Here is a 20,555-nt window from a genome sequence, read left to right as displayed (position 1 = left end):
AAATGCTTTGTAGCTCTAAATGCAATATAACTGCCATTTACATAAAGGTTATCTTACTTTGGATTTATTCAGACATGAAAAGAATAAGAAAAATGCAATTCAATTTTGCAAAGCCCAGGAATCATAAAAATGCATTGAAGTAAAACCTTGGGGAAAGAAATAACTTATCTCTTGGAAGAAAAAAAAGTTTCTTTTCACTCTGTATTATTACCCTCTGCAGCTGTTTTACACTAAGCTTGAAATTAACCTTTGAAACCAAGTACAACCCCCTTATCTGCCCTACCTAAATTTCACATTTTATGACTCTCACAGTTATCTAATATACATGGATCTTAAGTCATCTGTTTGTACACCTCAAAACTGTTTTCCCAGCACCCTCCTCCCCAATTACTTTATCTCCTTTTATTGCCCCTAGAATGATTTCTTTTTGATGGAAAGCTCAATGTAAATTCATCGCGTTTCTTATCTAAGGAAGCAGTTCCATAGAAGAACACAAAACTCCTCAAGACAATAAAATGTAAAACTAGAAGCTGCAAGCCTAATTTTGAAAATTACTTCTAGGTATCCTTTATAATTCTGTACCTGGCTTCTAATGCTCTAGTTGCCAATTCTTTAAAAATCTAGCTTGTAAAAGAGAAGCAAATAACTTTGTACCATTATTCTAAAGATATTCAAATAGGAGGAAACAAATTACAAATGAAAAAAACTATGCAAAAAAAGGAAGATCTCAAAAATCACATCATTTTCTTCTGGAATAAAACCCATCCTCCTTCATTACATACATATGCATGTTTACTGCAAGCACATATTCAATCTTAGAAGGATATGCACAAAATTGCAGGAACCAGAAGTGAGATACTCTTCTCTCCAACCATGTTGGTAGTTCATTTATATTTAACTAAAAGGAAAATTACTCCAACCTTTTCTGCTTACATTACAGTCATACAAGAACAATCTCTAGAAGTAGGAGCTGCTTCTTTTATCCCATCAGAATTTTCAAGATTTTATAACATGCTCCCATTCTGAGCTTCAATAAATCCAAGCCAGACATGAATAACTGAAATTATTCTCATCTTATTCTAGAATTTAGATATATTTAAGTGGTCTGTTGCCTCATGAAGAACACACAAAAAAAATTCTTTTCAGTGTATCTAATCAGAAAATCCATTTCATATGATTTTGCTTTGTAGGAAGAAATGGCTGGGGTACTGGGTGGATGGGTTAATAGGATGTTTGACATATCCGGACCTTATTTTCACATCCAGTTTTCAAACTTATTTATGTATTTCTTACATATAGATTAATATTAGAATAGATTCTCATGAAACTCAAGCAACGAGTCACAAACACTATTTCTTGCCAAAATAATTCTGTTACTTGGACTATTACAATTTCTTCTTCAAAAGTAGTATTATTCATAAGACATCCACAGTGAAAAACACTTAAAAAGTCTTAAGCAGAAAGAAGTATAGTTTAGAAAGACACATAGGTTTAGAAGAGTTACCTAAAAACTACTATCTTACTAACACTTGATGGACTACTTCAGTTTTTAACCAAAACATTATTTCAGCTATTAATTATTTTAATGTGAGTCTAAATTTTATACCTGATAGCCAAAATATTTTCCCATATCTATTTCTAGTGTGATCTCGTAGAGGACATTGTTTAAGTTATATTAACCAGCTGCATGTTGGAGCTTCAAGAGCTACAAAAGCAAACAGCCTACAGGTAAACATTTCAATTTTCTTTGACCCCAAAATGCATTCTGTAGCGCTTCTTCCAAGAAAACTGTCAAGGACTTCAGGACCAAAGATATTCTGAATAAATTCTACAGATTCAGTGCAGAAGCATTATACAGGGTTTATCACTACAAACAAGCTTGTGGGTGTGGGAATCACAGTCCTACTGCCGGTATGATTTAGAAAATATGATTCACAGATTCACAGAATGGGTCAGGTTGGAAAGGACCACAGTGGATCATCTGGTCCAACCTCCCTGCTTGAGCAGGGTCATCCCAGAGCACATAGCACAGGGTTGTGTCCAGATGGTTCTTGAATATTTCCAGTGAGAGAGACTCCACAATCTCTCTGGGCAACCTCTTCCAGTGCACAGTCACCTGCACAGTAAAGAAGTTCTTCCTCATGTCAGGTGGAACTTCCTGTGCATCAGTTTCTGTCTGTTGCTCCTTGTTCCATTACTTGGCATCACCCAGAAGAACCTGGATCCAGCCTCTTGAAACCCTCCCTTCAGACACTTGTGTATGTGGATGAGGCCCCCTCTCACTCACCTCTTCTCAAGGATGAACAGGCCAGCTCCCTCAGCCTTTCCCTGTTAGAGAGATATTACAGTCCCTTTGTAGCCCTCTGCTGGACCAGCTCCAGGACCTCCAGTCTCTCTTGTCCTGAGGAGCCCAGAACTGGACACAGCACCCCAGATGTGGCTTCATCAGGACTGAGTAGGGTTAGAATCACCTCCTTCAACCCACTGGCAGTGCTCTTCCTAATCCACCCCAGGATGCCACTGGCCTACTTGACCACCAGAACACTCTGCTGGCTCATGGACAACTTGTCCACCAGAACCCCCAGATCCTTCTCTGCATAGCTGCTTTCCAGCAGGTCAGCCCCAGCCTGTGCTGGTGCAGGGGTTATTCCTTCCCAGGTGCAGGACTCTGTGTTTGCCTGTGTTGAATTTCAGATGGTTCTTCTCTGCCCATTTCTCCAACCTGTCAAGGTTGGATGCAGGACAAATTCCTACCTGGGAACTCCTCCTGTGCATTAAATGTAGATATACACAATTATTGTCCTCTCTGTCAACACTGTTGTTCTATGACATTCTTAAAATCAGTAGTTAGGGAAACTAAAGTAAATTTGATGTTATAGCAGAATACTACAATTAAAAAAACCCCAACACAGTTCACGTAATACTTCCAAGGACTATATGGGATTAATAAAAATAATTATAAACACTTAATTACAAGCATAGGTACTTTCTAAAATCAGATCCTAAGGAGAAGGCATGAAGCATTCTGAAAATCAAGGAATGGAAATGCTTTGGATATCTCATAGTGAGATATATGCTCTCTAGTATTTGTTCTTTGTATAGACTACTGATCCAAAGTATGTGCATTATTAATTGTCTCGTACTAGTGTATAGTAGAGGTTGTACTTCTAGAGCCAAATAAAATTCAGAGGGTGATTGTCACTTACATACAGAAAAATTTAGATTATATTTAGGTTAATGCTATTTTGACCTAGTCTTCCAGAAATATGTCACTTAAATAACCAAAATCCCATTCTATTCCTTCCTAAAATGAACCAGAAGAAGGGTTATCATTTTTAGACAAAATCTCCTTTAATCCCAAATAAACATCTACAGGCAAGAGTTATATAATTACTGTGCATGTGGCTGGGCTTCAAGTGCCAACTGGTGCACAACTAAGGACTTAATTTTATTTTTAAACGTAGCAAACCAGGGCTGGATAACTGTGCTCAAATTCTGATGTTCCCTAGAGGTGAACAACAACAGAAACTCAAACTCAACTTGAGAAGAAATCCTGAAAACCTGTTATTTCAAGAAAATACAAATGCTTCTGGTGAAGAAAAATTCCTCCAGGCTCCAGGACAGTAAAGGGCACTCTCCAAGGAGGAGGGGGGAAATTACGTCTGAGCACTGCAGCTCCAGCCATTCTCTCTGCTCTGCCCTGTGTCAGCTAAATTTTGTTGAATCTGAATAAACACTGAAAAACATTATGGTTTTTGTGAAACATTATTCCTGAAAACATGTATTTAATTGGAAAATTCTTGATCTGCACTGCTAAAGACTCAGCTGACTTCTTTTAGCTGAATATGGTGAGGAGTAGGGGAAATTTTGGTAAAGAATCCTTAAATCTTTCAGCAAAAAGAGCAGTAAAGTTGTTTTCATGATCAGCCAGAACAGGTGTATATTTTTAAGGCCACAACAATATAGTTCTCTGAAACACAGAAGTAGTATCATGTTTGTATTAGAATCTTACTTAAGGAGATTTTGACTTACTGAATCACTTATTTTCCTTAAATTACTTCAAAGTAAGTTACCTATCTCTTGAAAAAATCCTAACAAATACTTCCATGATTTATAGTTAGTTTCTTCATGAAGCAGTTATTAATTTGGATCAAAACCTCTAATATACATTTTGTAAGATTAATGAATATCATGAACTTATCAACAAAAGAAACTTATTATACACATAACATGGTGATGTTCCTTTGGCAGCCAAAGGGAATTTTAGTCAGAGATGAGAAGGATAAATTTGACTTATTGTACTTCCTTTTTTTTTCTGCTTTCAAATAATTTTCTTCCTTTCTGTAATTTAAAACTTCACATCTACATCTAACATCTCTCTCTGATAGCACTGTAATACTGAATTATAATTTCCCTAGGACAAATACATAACTCCAGGGAAGTTATAGCAACAGAGATCAGACAACAAAAGACCTGAAAGGCCCCACACGCTTTTAGGTTACATTGAATGTTTTCTTGCACCTTTCCCTAGCAACCCCAACACCAGTATTTCAAGCTTCATAATCATCTGTTCTGACTTGCCTATAATATGGTGAGTTTACTTCATTCTTTGTTCCCAAACATACTGATCCAAATTCTGATCTCATGCACCTTGACTTACTGACTCCACAAGTTCTGCACTCCTTTGTACTGCTGTAAAATCCAACGCTTTTTCAGCACCTAAATATAAAGCCAGGAATTTTTGACTTATTCCATTTGTTGTACTAATGTCTTTTACAAATATAAAAATATTAAAACTGTGCCAGAAAAATTCTTAGTGTATGCACAAGTACAGAGACAAAAAGATGCCAGTTTTCCAGTACATACTGTACCGGTTAATATAATGATAAAATTATATTAAATAAATATTATTAAAAAATACACAGGCAAAAGTACTCTTTATCTGGAAAAACTCATCAGCCTTAGCTACACACACTACCTTCCTACTTTTTAAAAGAAGTTTATATGACTTTTAGATCAATGAACTCTAGAAGAAAAATGGCTTAGCTCTATCGGAGGAGGATCCTCTAACAGAGGATTGTGAATTTGGTGAGCAGTGAGAGTGGCTGCCACCTCTGAAGCAACAATAGAAAAGCTCTGCAGCATGCCACCTGGTTATATTAAGAAATCAGTGTCATAGTTTCTGTTTTCTCCATACACTAAAATACAGGAAAGTATCTGCATTGAAGAGAAATGAAGCATGAGGACTACTGGATTATCCTGCAGAACATTATCTAAGAAGGCAGACATTTCCAAAATTACACTATAAGACTACATTAATAAATACAGATATTTCATACAATTTCTGAATAAAATGTAGGAATATAAGCTTAATGACATGATCAGCATGCTTCCCAACACAGATTTATAATTCCTTTAAATCCACTTTAAAGGGGTGATGCAAGGCTATCAGGCAGGAGTATGTTGTTACTACCTGCAATTCTATTCATGTGAGATATAAAGCATTTGGATTATTTGAGTTTAACCCCGATCTAAGACAAAGTTAATCTAAAATAACTTCATTTTCACCAATACCATTCAAACCACACTCTGTTTCTTGCTTTTGGACTCACTTCCTTAAGGACACTATTTCTCAGTGCTTACACACTAGAACACAGCAAATTACTTGAAAATTCCTAAACCACTAGCTAAAAATGGATTTTGGTTGACATCCATTCTCCTTCTGAAAATTAAACACACTATTTTCCAGTCACTCTTGGAGATTTTTGTGGAAAGTTTCCATGTCACCAATAGATAATGCACAGCATAATGTTTTCAGCTGGTAATACTAGAATATGCACTTGCTGAGCAAAACTTACACATTGACACAGCCTACAAAATAATCTTTTTTGTGTGCTGTTTGCCTTTTCAAAATGTCTGAATGCAGGTCTTTGTGCCTTTAAATAAGTACACTCTGCAGCTATTTCTGAGGAGAACCAAAAGTGGAAATATATTTCCCAGAGTAAGGAATCCATAAAGAGACTGAATTATCTAATCCTTTTACAAGATGGGGAATTAAGCCATTCTTATGGCAATCTTTTATCTGCTGCTGGCTTCAAACCATTATCTCACAGGAGAAAAATTACAGTCTTTGTCAGTCTTTTCAGACTTAACACTCTTTCTTCTCCTGTGAACCATTTTTTCTAGGACTTATGAAAGAGTTTTGTGTGTGAGTGTGCATTTGTGTCTTTAAGAGCTATATTAAACTGCTATCCAGAGCCTCAAATTATGACCAACAGGCTTCCCCAAGCTCACGATCTCCTGGCTTCCTCCCTATATCTTTTTCATCCAGAAGAAACTGCTGTGGCAAATACACATCACAGTGTTGCACAAAACAGAAAGAATCTATAAACATTGCCATAGAGAATTAGTTTGCAAAGCACACGTCAAAGAGAGCAAAGGAAAAGAAGGGAGAAAAGCTTGGTAAAGCACTTGTCTTTTTAAATTATTGAGGGGGTTAAATGGGTTTTGTAGGGGAAAAGAGAAAGAGATGTCTTGACAAGACCTACAAATGAAGGACAGAATGAAGAGGATGCTTCCCTCCACTAAATTGAGAGACAGCAGAATAATTTTCAGGAGCAGCAAAATAATACTAATTTCATATTCAAATATGCTCTTACTGCTTTCATTTTTATTAATGAAGACTAATACATTCAAAAAGTTTAAAAAATCCTTTATATCTACTGTTAGAATTTCTCCATGGCACTTTTAAATGTTCACAAGTGCACCAACCTGCTCAAACCAGTTCTCTCTTTCAACAGCCAGCCTGAAATAAAAAAACCCTTAGGTACTGTTGAACAATAGTTCTTACAAAAGATATTCTAGTGACACCTCATCAATTCACAGCATCTTATGCTGCACTCTTCCTGCATAACCAAAACCAGATATTAATACCCTGTCAGTTAAGTTACAGCATGGCTATCTCCAGATAAAACTGGTGCACTGCCACATCTCCAAAACCAGACTTATCATGAGAAAATGTATGTAGAGGATGTAATGCACATGCAAATTTTATGTACCTAGTGCTCAAGTTTCAAGTCTAAGCCTATTTTCACTAACATGTAAACACTTATCTTTCTCCAAACAAATGGAAGTCTTCCATTATTTTTATGCTGATTGACAGCTATTTAGGTCAAAAACAACAAGTCTACCCCATATGTGCAGACTATAAGGAAATAAAATAGCTGTTAATTCTGACACAGAGGGAAATACATCATCTGAAAACACTGGTCACTTCACAGCTTACATAATTTTTGATAACAGATGATATTTTTATTTTCACGGTATTTTGTGGAACTTCCGATAGGACTGAAATTATTGCTTGTTGAATTTACCAAGTGGGAAATTCGTGTAAAAAAAAGAGGGAGGAAAGAAGTCTGATCTTTCCAAGATTTCTGTCTAATCACTTCATGTAAATCTCCTGTCTTATGTTGTTCCCTTCCCAAGACACTGTTAAGATTTTGAAAATAGAGAAACTTTGGCCATTCTTCCAAAACACACATTCATTGTGAGTTTGCCATGAAACTAATTAAGGTTTAGGACTAAAATCATACTACCTTGTGCATTTCAGAGGTCATCCATGAACCCAAAAAGTAATTTGAAATCACACAGATATTCTCCATTTTGCATATAAGATGTTCTAAAGAAACAGAAGACAGTGAAAGAAAAGGCAAGCCAGTGTGTTACTCTGACAACTTAGCAAGTCAGCCTACCAAATCTTGAAAATTTATTTATGGTCTCTGTCTCTGATAACCACTAAGGCCAGTAAAAATATTTTCTGAATGACTTTCTTCTTCAGTGTTTTTTCTCTTATTTTGAAAGAATAGGATACTAAAGTGGTACACCACTCCAGGAAGGGAAAGATAAAGTGATTTTAGCTGTACTTAGCACTTAGAAAATCCAAAGACAATGAACACATTATCGTCATTATTTATGCATCAAAATTGGGCAAATTAATCACTGCCCAAACTCAACTCATCGAAAAAGCGAAGTGAAAATATACCTTTTTTTTAACACAGCTTTTATTTCCCCTGTAATTATTTTTGTTTTTCTACTTTATAAGAAGTTCCAACTAGCCAAAGGAAAAATACGGGGTTTGTTCTCAATTTTCCAAAGTGAAAGGAGAGTTTTAAAATTTACAAAGCACTACCATATGGAGTTTAATTTACTTGTTTGCCACTATTAAAAGGAAAAATATGCAAATAAAATATTTTGTTTAGGACAAAGTCTGTGAAGCTGGCACAAACAAACATGAGGAAAATTCAACTCTTTTAAACAAGGGGCCCAATAAAACTAAGGTTACAAAAAAATAGATAAAGAAAAAAGAACATAAAATAGTGACCTGAGTCATCTGGAATGTTTAGTACTTTCTTCATTATAATAATAGCCACTTAGAAATAGTACACAGTCAGATAATATGAAATGCCTGACAGGAAAGAAAAAAAAAAAGTGTATATAATCAAAAATTTTGATACGATTTGAAGACATAAACCTCCTCAAAGTCTGTACGTGAACACTAATCACAGAATTTTTCCACCAACATTCATTCTGTACCAACCACTTCAGTTTGGAAACAGTTTTTTTCCCTTGGTACTTTGAAGTAATTTGTTCCCAGATTTCAGGAAAATTAACAACCAGAAATTTCTGCCAGAAACTGAGTCACTACACTGGCCTTACCACTACTGGGCAGACATACAAAGACTATTCTTTATGCAAATACATGTACAAAACCACACATTTACCTGTGCCCATTCCTCAGTATTACATCACAGTGTACAGAGCCAAGCAAGGGATTATATGGAGCACTTGAGAGGTTATTCTTTCTAACACATCTGTGTATAATTGATTAATAATAATAATATTAGAGTCTATTAAGAAAAACAGGCAGTTATTTTATATTCACTGTGATCAGGTTTTCTCCTAATTCCATCACCCCTTAACACTGCAGCTAAAGAGATTATTATAGTTCATGTAAACATACCTGAACCACCTTTAAATTAGCATCTGCAGATTTCCTTCACAGAGCAGTTTTGACAATTCACGTACCAGCTGAGGAATATTTGCACATGCAGAACTTTTCCTGCTAGAATTCAATGCAGACATAGCCTTTTATGATGTCAGCCAAGCAGCACATACTGTTACATATGGTCAGGATAAGGGGAAAACAGTCCATGGAGTTTCAATGTCATGTAGTCCTGCATGCATTTTCAAGGTATTACTCCCTTTGAGGTGACTGATGCCAGAATGGCTCTGTTTGGGAAAGAAATCTTACAGTCTGACTTGAACAGCAGCAGTCTGCTGAAAACAGAGCAGAAGCATCTACTGTGATGGCTTAGTCTAATTTGGCAGAACATAAACCTAGACCACCTGCCAAAAAAATGCACCAGTAACAAAAGTTACATCCTTCCTTCTTCCAGGACCTATGCCATCTACAGGGGATGCCGGAGGTTGCCCCTTTCTCACCCTACCTAATCAGCCTCTATCCCGATGTTGCATGGTGCAGTATCCATTCCCTGACACCCTCCAATCCCCAATTCTAGAGTTATTTTGGGATTACATGCCTGGACAAGGTAGGAGAACCCATCTCATTTCAAAACACAAGTCAGCCATGACAATGGTTTCTGTTCAGGGAACATAATGACAAACAGAGCAGACTATTCATAGACAATGAGGAAGGGATCTTGTGCAGAGTGGAAGTTGAGGAAGATCAGCAGGCTTCCTTCCTTTATTTGAGGAAATCTTCCAGGACCCCATTATCGTTGTCTGTTTTTAAATGTAGTTTTTAATCAGTATTTATGATCTTACTCATAGGGGTAATTAATTTCATTAATTTTTCTATTTGTTGTCTGAAGTTTCAAGAGCGTTGTCCGATGACAGTACATACAGTAAAACGGCTTTTTAACAGCAGTTTTTCCCTATTTACAGACATCTGCTTTTCTGCTTTTGATAGTTAAACTAGATTCACTTGTCCAGCTTCAGACTATTTTTTTCACAGCTCATTATCAAGTTTTCCACCAAATGCTTCTTTATGACCTCAAGTCTCATTAGTATTGCTAGAGCTTTGTGATACTGAGATAAAGCACGTCCATACAAACTCTAAGATTATAAAATGGTTGAAACTAGATTAACATCATAGAGTTCCCCAGCCAACCAATTAATTCCAGTTCTTTTCTAGAGATATATGATGGCCAATTCAAACAACAGTTCCATAGTTTCCACCATTAATCTGAAGTTTATGACAAATTATAGCTGGGTCCTTCAATTCTTTTGTCTCCTCCCCTGTAGGTTCCTGGGCTCTGTGTCATGAAGATCTGCTTAAAGTCCAGTGGTGTATGGCAGTGAACTAATATGTGATTCTTAAATTTCATATAGTACCACACAGTTTATATGATTATATTCCAGGTATGCAGGGACATAGTGGAGACTACTGGAGAAAACCAGACTTAAAAAGATCCAAATTGTTAAAGAAAAGGTAACTGGTAAATAAACAAGCTAACTTGAAGACTGTTTGGAGGACAAGATATCCTAAAGGAGTAAAAGTCACAGATGATGAGCAGGGTAACAATGAAGGTTTCACAGGCAAGGCAGACTGGCATGAGAATTTTTGAGTACTTTCTTCAAACTAAGTTTTCCAAAAATATCTATAATGGCAGCATAAACAGAGCACCTCATTTATTCTACATTAACAGCTCAAGGATACAAGTTACTACACTTGAACTGTACTCCACATCCCATGGGGACAGTAAGAAAAGCCTCATTATTTTTTTTTTTAATGTATAGATGTAATTTGTTTGTTTATACCTATATTTTTGATTCCTCTAATATGTCAAAAGGCCTTACTACACTGTCCTTTTGCTTTTGCTAATCTTAAAATATTAACTAAAACGTTGCATCTCAAATCCACATTTGTATGCGACTAGTGCTCCTTCCCAACATTCTTGTTCAGAAGCCTTCAAGCTTGTGGCACAGTATGTTTTCTATAATCCCATTTCTTTTTTAATCACATGCAACCCCTTTTTTGTATTCTATTGATGTTAAAAAGAATGAATGCAGCCCTTGCGCTATTAAAAACAAAAAGCTTCTTACTTTCAGGAATGCATTGGCAAGACTCCACAAGAACAAGATTTAACTTTTGAGCATGGCAGTGGGCATACAAGGCTAATGGGTGGTCCTTAAAAAAAAAGAAAAAAGAAAAAGAAAACCCCCTGTAATTCATTCAATAGTACATTAATATTATCTTTTACCTTATGGTTGATTAAATTCTTGCAAAACGCTCAATGTGCAAATAACAATACAGATGAGAAATATGGAAGTGTTGTTTGGCTTTCACAAATTGTCATTTAAATCTCTATTTAACCCATACAAGTTTTGCTAATGTGTGAGGATGTCTTATGATTCATTGGTCAAACCTGAAATTCATTTGTTTTGCCTGTATGTGAGAAAGGATTCACAAAAACATGTTACAGAATGAGTCAGTCTATTTTTTAAGTCAGTCAGACCAACTGTGCCCTTTGAAAAAGAAGGAATTATTACAACAATTTTGCTCAAATAATCTAAATACAGATCTGTTTTACTAGAAGTGTCCTTGCTAATTTTTCAGGCTAAATAGAAAAAAGCAAACCTTCTAAATACAGGGTGGGGGTTTTTTGTAGCCTTTTTTCTGTATCTATAAACCTTGTTTTGTTCCACCTTGTGAATGATGTCACCCCTTTATTTAGATGACTTAATATGCTACTTAACTTGCCCTGTAGTCCAAGACCAGCTATGGGAATAACATTGTTCTGGTAGCTACTTCCCCTTTTGAAAAACCTCTTAAAGCTGTTATCCATCTGCATTTCGCTCATCGTGTGTGAAACATCTATACAGAAAACAGTAAGCTCTCTGTTTCTTACAGTTATATGCCAGACTACAAACCAATTTATACTCCAGTAGAATTAACCCTTCCTTTAATTTCTCATCTCCCTCTGGGAATTTTTTTGCAGGCGGTGTTTGTTTTTTGGGGTTCTGGTGGTATTGGGAAGATTGTTTCAGTTTTTTAAATCATAAGCTGTAAAAACTGATTTGGTGTGATAGCTTCAAAGAATTCCTCATTTTTATTTCCTAGATGTCTGGGTGGAAAACTTGGTCTTTTTTAAAAATAACTGACCTGGTCTGTGATAACTATCTACCTATTTATTATTTGAAGATGATTGGTGAAATTATCATGATTGAAGGTTAAATATCAGTTTCTAAAAAAAGTTACAAGTTTGGGAGTTTTATTCTAGTTCAATTATGTCAATTCTGAGTCTCATTTCTTATGATTCACAAATTCGTACTTTTGTCTAAGAGACTTAGGGCAAGTGAGAATATTTTCCCAAATACAGTGCCTCAACACCACTGCAGGTTTCCTCCACAACATAAACTGGATTTAGTTGGCCTTGTAACAAAGTTGGTTTTATCTCTAACTATAGTCACTTCCATTTGGCATTCCTTTTTTGCGGTACAAAGTGAAGGAGCTAAACTGGAGCTAAATGAAGTCTGACCACAAGTATCTCAGCATGGAGTAAACCATTGGTTTAGTCCATTCTTCTCACAAGTCACGGTGCTCTCATTGTAGGAAGCTCCAGAAGCCACAGAAATATAAGACATATAGCTGCACCCTATGGCAGGTGGTTTTATTGGGTATACAAAATGAAACCAGCACTCTTCTCAGGCTAAGGTAACCTACACGTAGCCATAGACCTGCTCACTCTAATTCTCAAATAATGAGGAGGCTAACGATCTATGGCAAGAAAATGTAATCCTAGAAGCAGGAGTGTCCGAAACTTACACACTATTTTAATGACAAGTAGGGTGGAACTTTGATAAGAATATTTGTCCTTTCCAAGTGGGATACAAGATATTAAGCCAAATTAATTAAAGCTAGTACTGAAAAACTCCTTTGATTGTTTAAATAAACCTCTCTCAGAAAAGCTCCAATATACCCAAGAAAGTGGGGGAATGTCTGAAGGAGGTGACATAGAAGGTAAATTGACTGGAGAGTAATCAGAGCAAAGCATTTAAAAAATACAGCAAGGTGAAAGAAATCTATTATGCAAATGCATGAGTAAAATTCAACTTTTTGTCTGAGCCATGAAGCATGTTTTCTAACATTTGGAACTTTGCCAATTAAATTTCAAGTAAAAAGTCGTATTTCTCCTAATGACAGCCAAAATACCTTCAGCAAACCTAATTTGGTAATCTGACTTGACAAACCCTATTATCTACAGAACACCACTGCCATTAATAGCTCAATTAATTTCAAATCACTTTGTACAACTGAAAAATGAGTAACATTAAGAGGAAAGATATCTGTTTAATTGTAAGAAAAAGCATGCATAACAACTTATATTGACTTCTTTTTCAATTGTATTCAAACATGTCTACAATCAAATCACATAGTATTTATATATACACTGTACAGCACACAGGACTACTTAGAAAATGGAATATGAAAACACAAAAATATAATTTCTAAAACAAATTAATACACTAATAGGTTCTGTATGACCTTACATTAAATACTAGCCTTTGTCATAACAATGGAAACAAATGCCAACACTGAGAAACTGAGTCAGTGAGATGATCCAAACACTCAGACTAATTTTATAGAGTAGTATTTTCAATGGCCATATTACTGACTAAAAGAAAATCTAATTGCTCTTGAAACCAAACAGGAAGAAAACTGTCTTTATGTCATACAAGCCACTTGTTCCATGCAACTGTCTGTACCCACTACTTCAGCTGCTTCAAGAAGGCTCCAGACAAAAACCTTTGAAGGTACTGAAGAGAGAGCTAACTGTACTAATAACTGTCTTGAAGAGAGGAAAGGTATCCTCAGTAAGAAGGAAGGAATGCTCCAAAAGAATGGATAGACTTTATTGCCTTCATGAAAAAATGAGCTTCCTCACTACCGAATACAATAGAAATACCCATTTTTCTCTTTTGACTTCCCTTGCCCCTGATGAGATTATGTATTTTTTTAATTCCTCCAAAGTTTAAAGAAACTGCTAAACTGCAACTAGAGTGAAAAGAATCACAGTCATGGTAGGCATCATCTAGTTCTTCACCAACTTCCTTAAACATGGTAGGAAAATTAATGAAGGTGTATAGGCAAAATAAAACACTGGTTTGTGTTCTCTGATAAGTGAAGTGAAAAAAGGAATTTTGTGAGATCTTTCTCTCCTAGCTCATATTTTAAAGGGCAGAATCGTTTATTACAGGCAGTTAAAGAACAATAGCAATAGCCAAGGTTGCTAGGTTTGGCTCAAGATCTGAGCTGTTTGTTCCCTGGTGTGTAGGATTGAGAGAATATATAGTATCTTGGCACCTGCTGTTAGCAGCTACTTTAGGGAATTCAAAATTTAATTAACCTCCATAGTAATCCATAAAAGATGTTATGTAAGTTCAGAACGACCATTTAGAAAACTTAAGGTTTCTGTATTCCTTACCTTTCTACTTGTTAATCCATGGACAACGGATGGCAGATGAAAAAATGTGCCACACAATCATGTAGGTAGTTGGAAACATTTCACAACATAAGCAATTTGTTTGTATGAATTGGGAAGAATCCCATGACTCGCTTGTTTGCTCTTTTTGCTCTTTTCTTAAATCATAAGGCCACACTGCTGACAAGCAAAACTCCCTAGAATTACAAGGCCATCCAGTCACTGCTACTCTGACAGTACTGTGAGCTGAAGTTCCCTGAGGCTCCACAACCCTGCTAAAGAGATGCTATTGCACGAGCGATTCATTATGCCTGTAGTTATGCTTCCAGAGCATCAGAAAACGTCTTGAAGCCCCTCTGTCTACATAAGTGCTTTAGAAAACTAGTAATTTATGAGCAAAATGGGGGAAAAAAGTAGAAAAAAGTAGGGTGGCATATGGCCAAACTTTTGACTTAATTTCACCACAGGTTGCTTTTTATTTACAAGCGGCTAATCCGCTCTCAAACTACACAATAGAGCAGCCATTGGCAAAGGCAGGCAGATAAAATTGGCATGCCTCTGTATTGTTCTTGTTAATCTGAACCATTAACAGAAGGGTGAGAAGGCTAGTTTTGTCATTTAAACAGGCTTAAATCCTTTCTCCAAATGAGCTTTTGTCTACATAGAAGAATTCATCCAGGAAATTTAAGGGTTTTCTGTTAGTGTTGCATTCTCGAGTTGACTAAGCTACAGGAATACCAACCTGTTTATTTGGCCTTCATACTGTAAATGCAAAAATTATTTCCAGCTGTCAAAACCAAAAGAGGTTCAACCTGATTAAATTATTTCTCAGAGATGAAACAGAATGAGATTATAAAGTACTAAGAAGCAACTATTTGAAATCCTGAACTGCACCTGTGCAACTAAATCTCCATTTATACAGGTGCTTTTCAAATTGGATTTCAACCCTTAAATTCCCTGATTCATCCCCTGAAAAACCACAGAAGCTCAAATAACTAATGAAATTCAGAGACAGAAGGGCTTAAAATAGTTTCAAGCTGTGAAGTAAGGCCTCAGACTATGTACTTTGATGCATTGTTGATGTGACATATCAAGCATAAACATAAGTTGCACCATTCAAATGCCAGAGGTGATAGGGTAGTCAGTAACGAAGTAATTATTTTTTCTAGCACAGGAGAGGTCATCACCTGGTCCATAAGCACAATACACAGCCAAATACCTGGGGAAAAAATGCATTAGTTAGCATGATCTGGTTTTGTTTTGATTGTACCTGGCACATCTTGCACATATATTCAATGTGACCTTTGCTTGAGGCTCAGCCGTATGAGCACTTCGAGTTTGATTGAATTTGCTCCCAGAAGATACCACACTTGTTACTCCTTCCATTCTGAGATCATCAAGATCCTCTGCAACAAGACAGAACGATGGGATGAACACATGGTTAAATTTTGTAGCAATAAAGAAGCCTCACTGTAGAATCACTAAAAAATAGAACTGCTCAAAAATCAGGAAGAAAACACAATTACTTGCATACTAACGGGAAAAGACATTTGAGAGCATTTTTATTTTTTTGTATTATCATCCTCTTATAAGGGATTCCTTTAAAAATATTCCGTATCATTTCCACATCAAACCATGCTGCATATTTTTAAAATCTTTATTTATCTGGTTCATTTCTAAAAAACTTGTCATCAAGAGATGCTGTCCAATAGCAAGACATATTGAAGACAAAAATAAATTTTTTTTGAGTGTATGCTACTCCTCTGTGTTTTTTTCATCATCTATTCACTTAGCAATGAAAAAATATTGCTAAAATAAAAGTGTTCTGCTAAACCCAGAAAATGTGAAATGGACAAATATATCACATTGAAAGGGACCATAACATCCATACTTAAATCTACCATATTTCTGTAATATGGGCAACTCATAATAGTAACTGAATTTTCAACTACTGTAAAATCATTCACATTTTAAAGAGAGACTGCAGGGGTTCTCCAGGAATTTTTTTCCCCAAGATCATATTGGAATACTGTAGCTCAGTCAGATTGTAAATGTATTCTCTTGGTTTACAGTCAGGCCATTCTTTAGAGATTAATCTCTGTACTTTTGCTAACACAAAACAGGCAAGTTCTCTATGCCTCATGTATCTATAAATACCAATTTTCAGTTGTTTATAAATTGATTAGACTCTAACTGAAATGTAAACAAGCAAAGCACTGGTTAGCTTCTATGAAATGACCATATACTGACCATGTAACCATTCCATGTACTGACTGATGCATGTGGTTTATGGTACACAGTATGTCATCATCTACTTAAAATGTCTTTCAGATATTCTATACATATGTTCATTTTGTAAATGTAAACATATTTCATATGTTTACATTTACAAAAGAATCCTAATGTTAAAGGATCTAAATGAAGCAGGAAGTACAATAAGATTTTAAATCCCAATATCAGATGGAGAAAATTCCCAGAGAACCTTAAAATCAGAGGAGGTATATTAGAATTAATATCCAATTAAATTCAATTAGAATTTAAAATACACAAGTAATCATTATAGACACACAATGGAGAACCAAGGTGCTTTTCATACACAAAAGAATGAGATACAATCCCCCAAATCTTTTCCTGAAATACTTCTCATTGTCCTCTATAATTCATAGACCCTACTCTTACCACTGTGCTTCAAACTCAAATGAAAATTTTGTGACCATAGTCCTCAAACTACATTTTCTTCTCTGTAATGTTTTATTTCACTGCTTAAGAAAACTCTCCTCCCCACCACCCCCCCACCAGCCAATTTGTTGCCTTGATATAAATTGACAACTGTACTGAAGTTTCTGTCATCATTTCACACCATTTCCACATATTTTCCGTTAAATTTCATGTATGGCTAATACACAAACTAATTCAAAGGACCTGGAAGGTTATACGATAGAGAGCTATGAAATCAATCATCTATGAGTCATTTCAGAAAAGGTATTCTGTATTTGGAACACATTATATATTAAAATAAATACAGTTAAATTGTGCTTTAAAGAGGTGAGAAAAGCTCCATATTTTTTAACAGATGCAAACCACTGGATGAATTACAGCTTAAAAGAAATTGAAGCATAGGCCTCAGGCTTTTCTCCCATTAAACAGATGTGATTTCTTTAAATAAGGTTTTCTACTGTTCTCTGCTTGATTAACTTTTGGCTCTCAGATGACTAAGTGTTTCAACAAAGCAATGATATAGGCTGCCCTCCATGATAACTTTTATATTTGAATTTGTATATCAAACCCATGCCTTTTTGTCATTTTTAGTCAACTACCAGCCTTTTTCTCTCAAGAGAAAATTAAGTGAAAGTTTGTCCAAGAAATGTGGATTCAAGAGCTGCCTGTAGTTGTAGCCAATAGACAAGTAGGCAGAATAGTATGCAGTATTGATTTATTGTCACATGGTGTTAGACCAACAGCAGTAATGTGCACACAAAATGCAGATTTAAAATACCAAAACCTTTCATCATATACAATTGTTAATTTTTCTCCAGGAATTTTCATTGATCTAATTCAACACGGGATGGAATTCGTCCATGGCAAGCTACAAAAAGCTGTTAATAATATAGCTAAGCAGAGAAGTATAACTCCATCTACCAAATCCAAAGATTAACTGTAGCATTTGATTTAATTTGATTACTGCACCTTCGCATCAGCATGGAATGATTTCAGTTTCTTCTGGATACCTCAGATTTACAGTGCAGATACTGAACTTTTTTCTCACTAAAGCAACAGGGCTTTGAGAAGCTGCCTGGTTTGCAATACCCAAATGGGATTGGATGGGTATTTTTGAGTTTGTAAGCGAGTTTATATGCCATCTTCCAGATCGACCACATTCATTGTTGAAGGCTTTTAATTAAAAAAAAAAAAACAACAAAACAACAAAACCTGGCAGCAATAAAACAGTAAATCACACAGAAGTTTGAGTACTAAACTCTGTATGTATGTGTATATATTGTTCATAATAATTCATGTATGCTTTGCAGAAAAATATTTGATCACAAATAGGAAAGTTATTAATATAAATACAATCAATGAATGCAATAAAGCATTTTAAGAGTGAAAAAAAAGAGAACTTCAAAGGTTCAGATGTTTCTATGTACCATCGGAAAGAACCAGTCTTAGCAAAATAGGATTTCATTGAGAAGTCAATGCAGTCACAGGGTCTGGACACTGAATCTTTTCTCTTTCTTTGTATTCTTTGCTAGACCAACCAGTGATAATATAGCTGAGTGGCTCCGTGATTTTATTGAGCAGCAATGAGGTAATTCACTGAGAAAAAAGAGAGAGAAAAGCCAAGCTGGTGACTGCTTGTCACGAAAGACAAGAATACGGTGAAACTTCTCAAATCCTTAGAAAATTGTTATTTATCTTTGTATAGTGATAGGCTGGAAGTTCACATAAATGAAGCAATCTCATTTATGTTAATAAAAGTTTGTTATTTTAACACATGACTGTTCACTGTATTTCTTTAATGTTCACTCTCTGCTATTCTCTAAATGAATAGGGTATGTGAAAACCCAGCCCTGGTCCTATAGCAATTTCCATTAAATATGTTCCATGTGGTTAAAAAAGTACCTGTGAATCAAGCAAAAAGAACCTTACATTTTTATCAAATCAGCAATTTACCAAAATCAATTGACACAGCTGCAATCATCATGCTTTGCCAAACAACCACAGACAAAAATACTTGAAAGTGAGATAAAGACCACAAGTGTAATATAGCATAGCACAGAACCAGATGTTTTCTAGATTAATAATAATGCTGCACTAAGCTTAATTCTTTGTGATTTTTTTTTAAATAGAAAACTTTCACCAAAAAGGGAAGGGGAAAAAAGTTATCTATTTCAACTATACAAGAATATAGCCCAATAACAAGGTCATGTTTTTAAATAGGACATTGTTTACAATTATTTACTTCCTTTCTTTTTTGGGAGGAAGCGATGGGGAGAGGGAAAGGGGCACTCACTAGTGCCAAGTATTCTAGAAACTGTGCAAGATTGCTTATTGTCTTGGGAATCATTTTACAAACACATATAAGACTTGCACACCATTCACTTTAAGGACAGAGCTCTTCTTATGCAAAACTCCTATAAAACACAGTGAAAGTTTAGTTGCACAGAAGGATCATGTGCTGTATTGTTTTATATGATCCAGTCGTGTGTACATCAGCTCATGTGTTGTACTGTTTTACATGATCCAGTCACTTTTGTCTCCTTCCTCTATTATAAAACATGTAGTAATTTCCCAGGAGTACTTCAAGTAGTATAAGGTTCAAAGCTGGAAGAAGTCTATGACAGCTCAGTTTGTCTGTTCAGCCTAATACTAAGAAAAGCACTAAATGTTTTCATGTAAGAGTAAAAATTCAGATAATGAATTCTGATTTATGATCTTGCATGCCACCAGGCAATTCTGGTAAACCAGTAAAATAATGCCTCTTTCTTTGAAACAATCAATTTCTCAAGGTAGTGTTCTTACATTGTGGCAGACATTGATGTATTCCTTGTATATAGCATTGATTTGTCAAGGCCTGTTGGCTGATGCGCAGACTCTTAATAGGCTCTACTAATCTCATTTGAAAACAAACAAATAAACAAAAAAAAACCCCAACCAACCAAAGAAACCCCAGAATACAAACAACAACAAACCAAACAAAGAAAAAACCCAAAAACGCAAATCAACAAAATCCTACTGCTGATAGAAGTTCCGCTTTTGGAATCTAAGCTGCTTTATATGTCATACTTTTATGTGTCTTACTATGTAAAACAATCCTCTTTGGTTTAGATAAATTATCTTGCCAAATATCAAGAGATTCCAATAAAAAAGACCACATTAATTCCTAAAGAAATATTGGGACTTAGGCTTCCAGACACAGAAGAATCATTAACTTAGAATATCTGATGCTCCACTCCTGAATAGGGTATTTTAAATATTTGCTTCAACGGATGGAAAACTGGAGTTATCTTCTGCAGTACACTAACTACATGACATCTTCTTTTGTTTCTTCAG

General features: G+C 35.5%; 1 protein-coding gene across 5 annotated transcripts in view; it reads right to left on the bottom strand.

Moving 5' to 3' along the window:
* C2H8orf34 (chromosome 2 C8orf34 homolog) overlaps window positions 1–20,555 on the bottom strand; it is a 151,475-nt gene that overhangs the window by 35,731 nt on the left and 95,189 nt on the right. For all 5 annotated transcript variants that reach the window (XM_069004912.1, XM_069004909.1, XM_069004911.1 and 2 more), the window contains one exon: window positions 15,775–15,910. In XM_069004912.1, the coding sequence (XP_068861013.1) occupies window positions 15,775–15,910 (136 nt within the window). The remainder of the gene's footprint in view (window positions 1–15,774; window positions 15,911–20,555) is intronic.

The sequence above is a fragment of the Aphelocoma coerulescens genome, chromosome 2 (genome assembly GCF_041296385.1).
Source record: "Aphelocoma coerulescens isolate FSJ_1873_10779 chromosome 2, UR_Acoe_1.0, whole genome shotgun sequence".
In the NCBI taxonomy this organism is placed as follows: Eukaryota; Metazoa; Chordata; class Aves; order Passeriformes; family Corvidae; genus Aphelocoma; species Aphelocoma coerulescens.
Note: the sequence above shows the minus strand (reverse complement) of the source record. Positions and strands in the feature narration are given on the sequence as shown.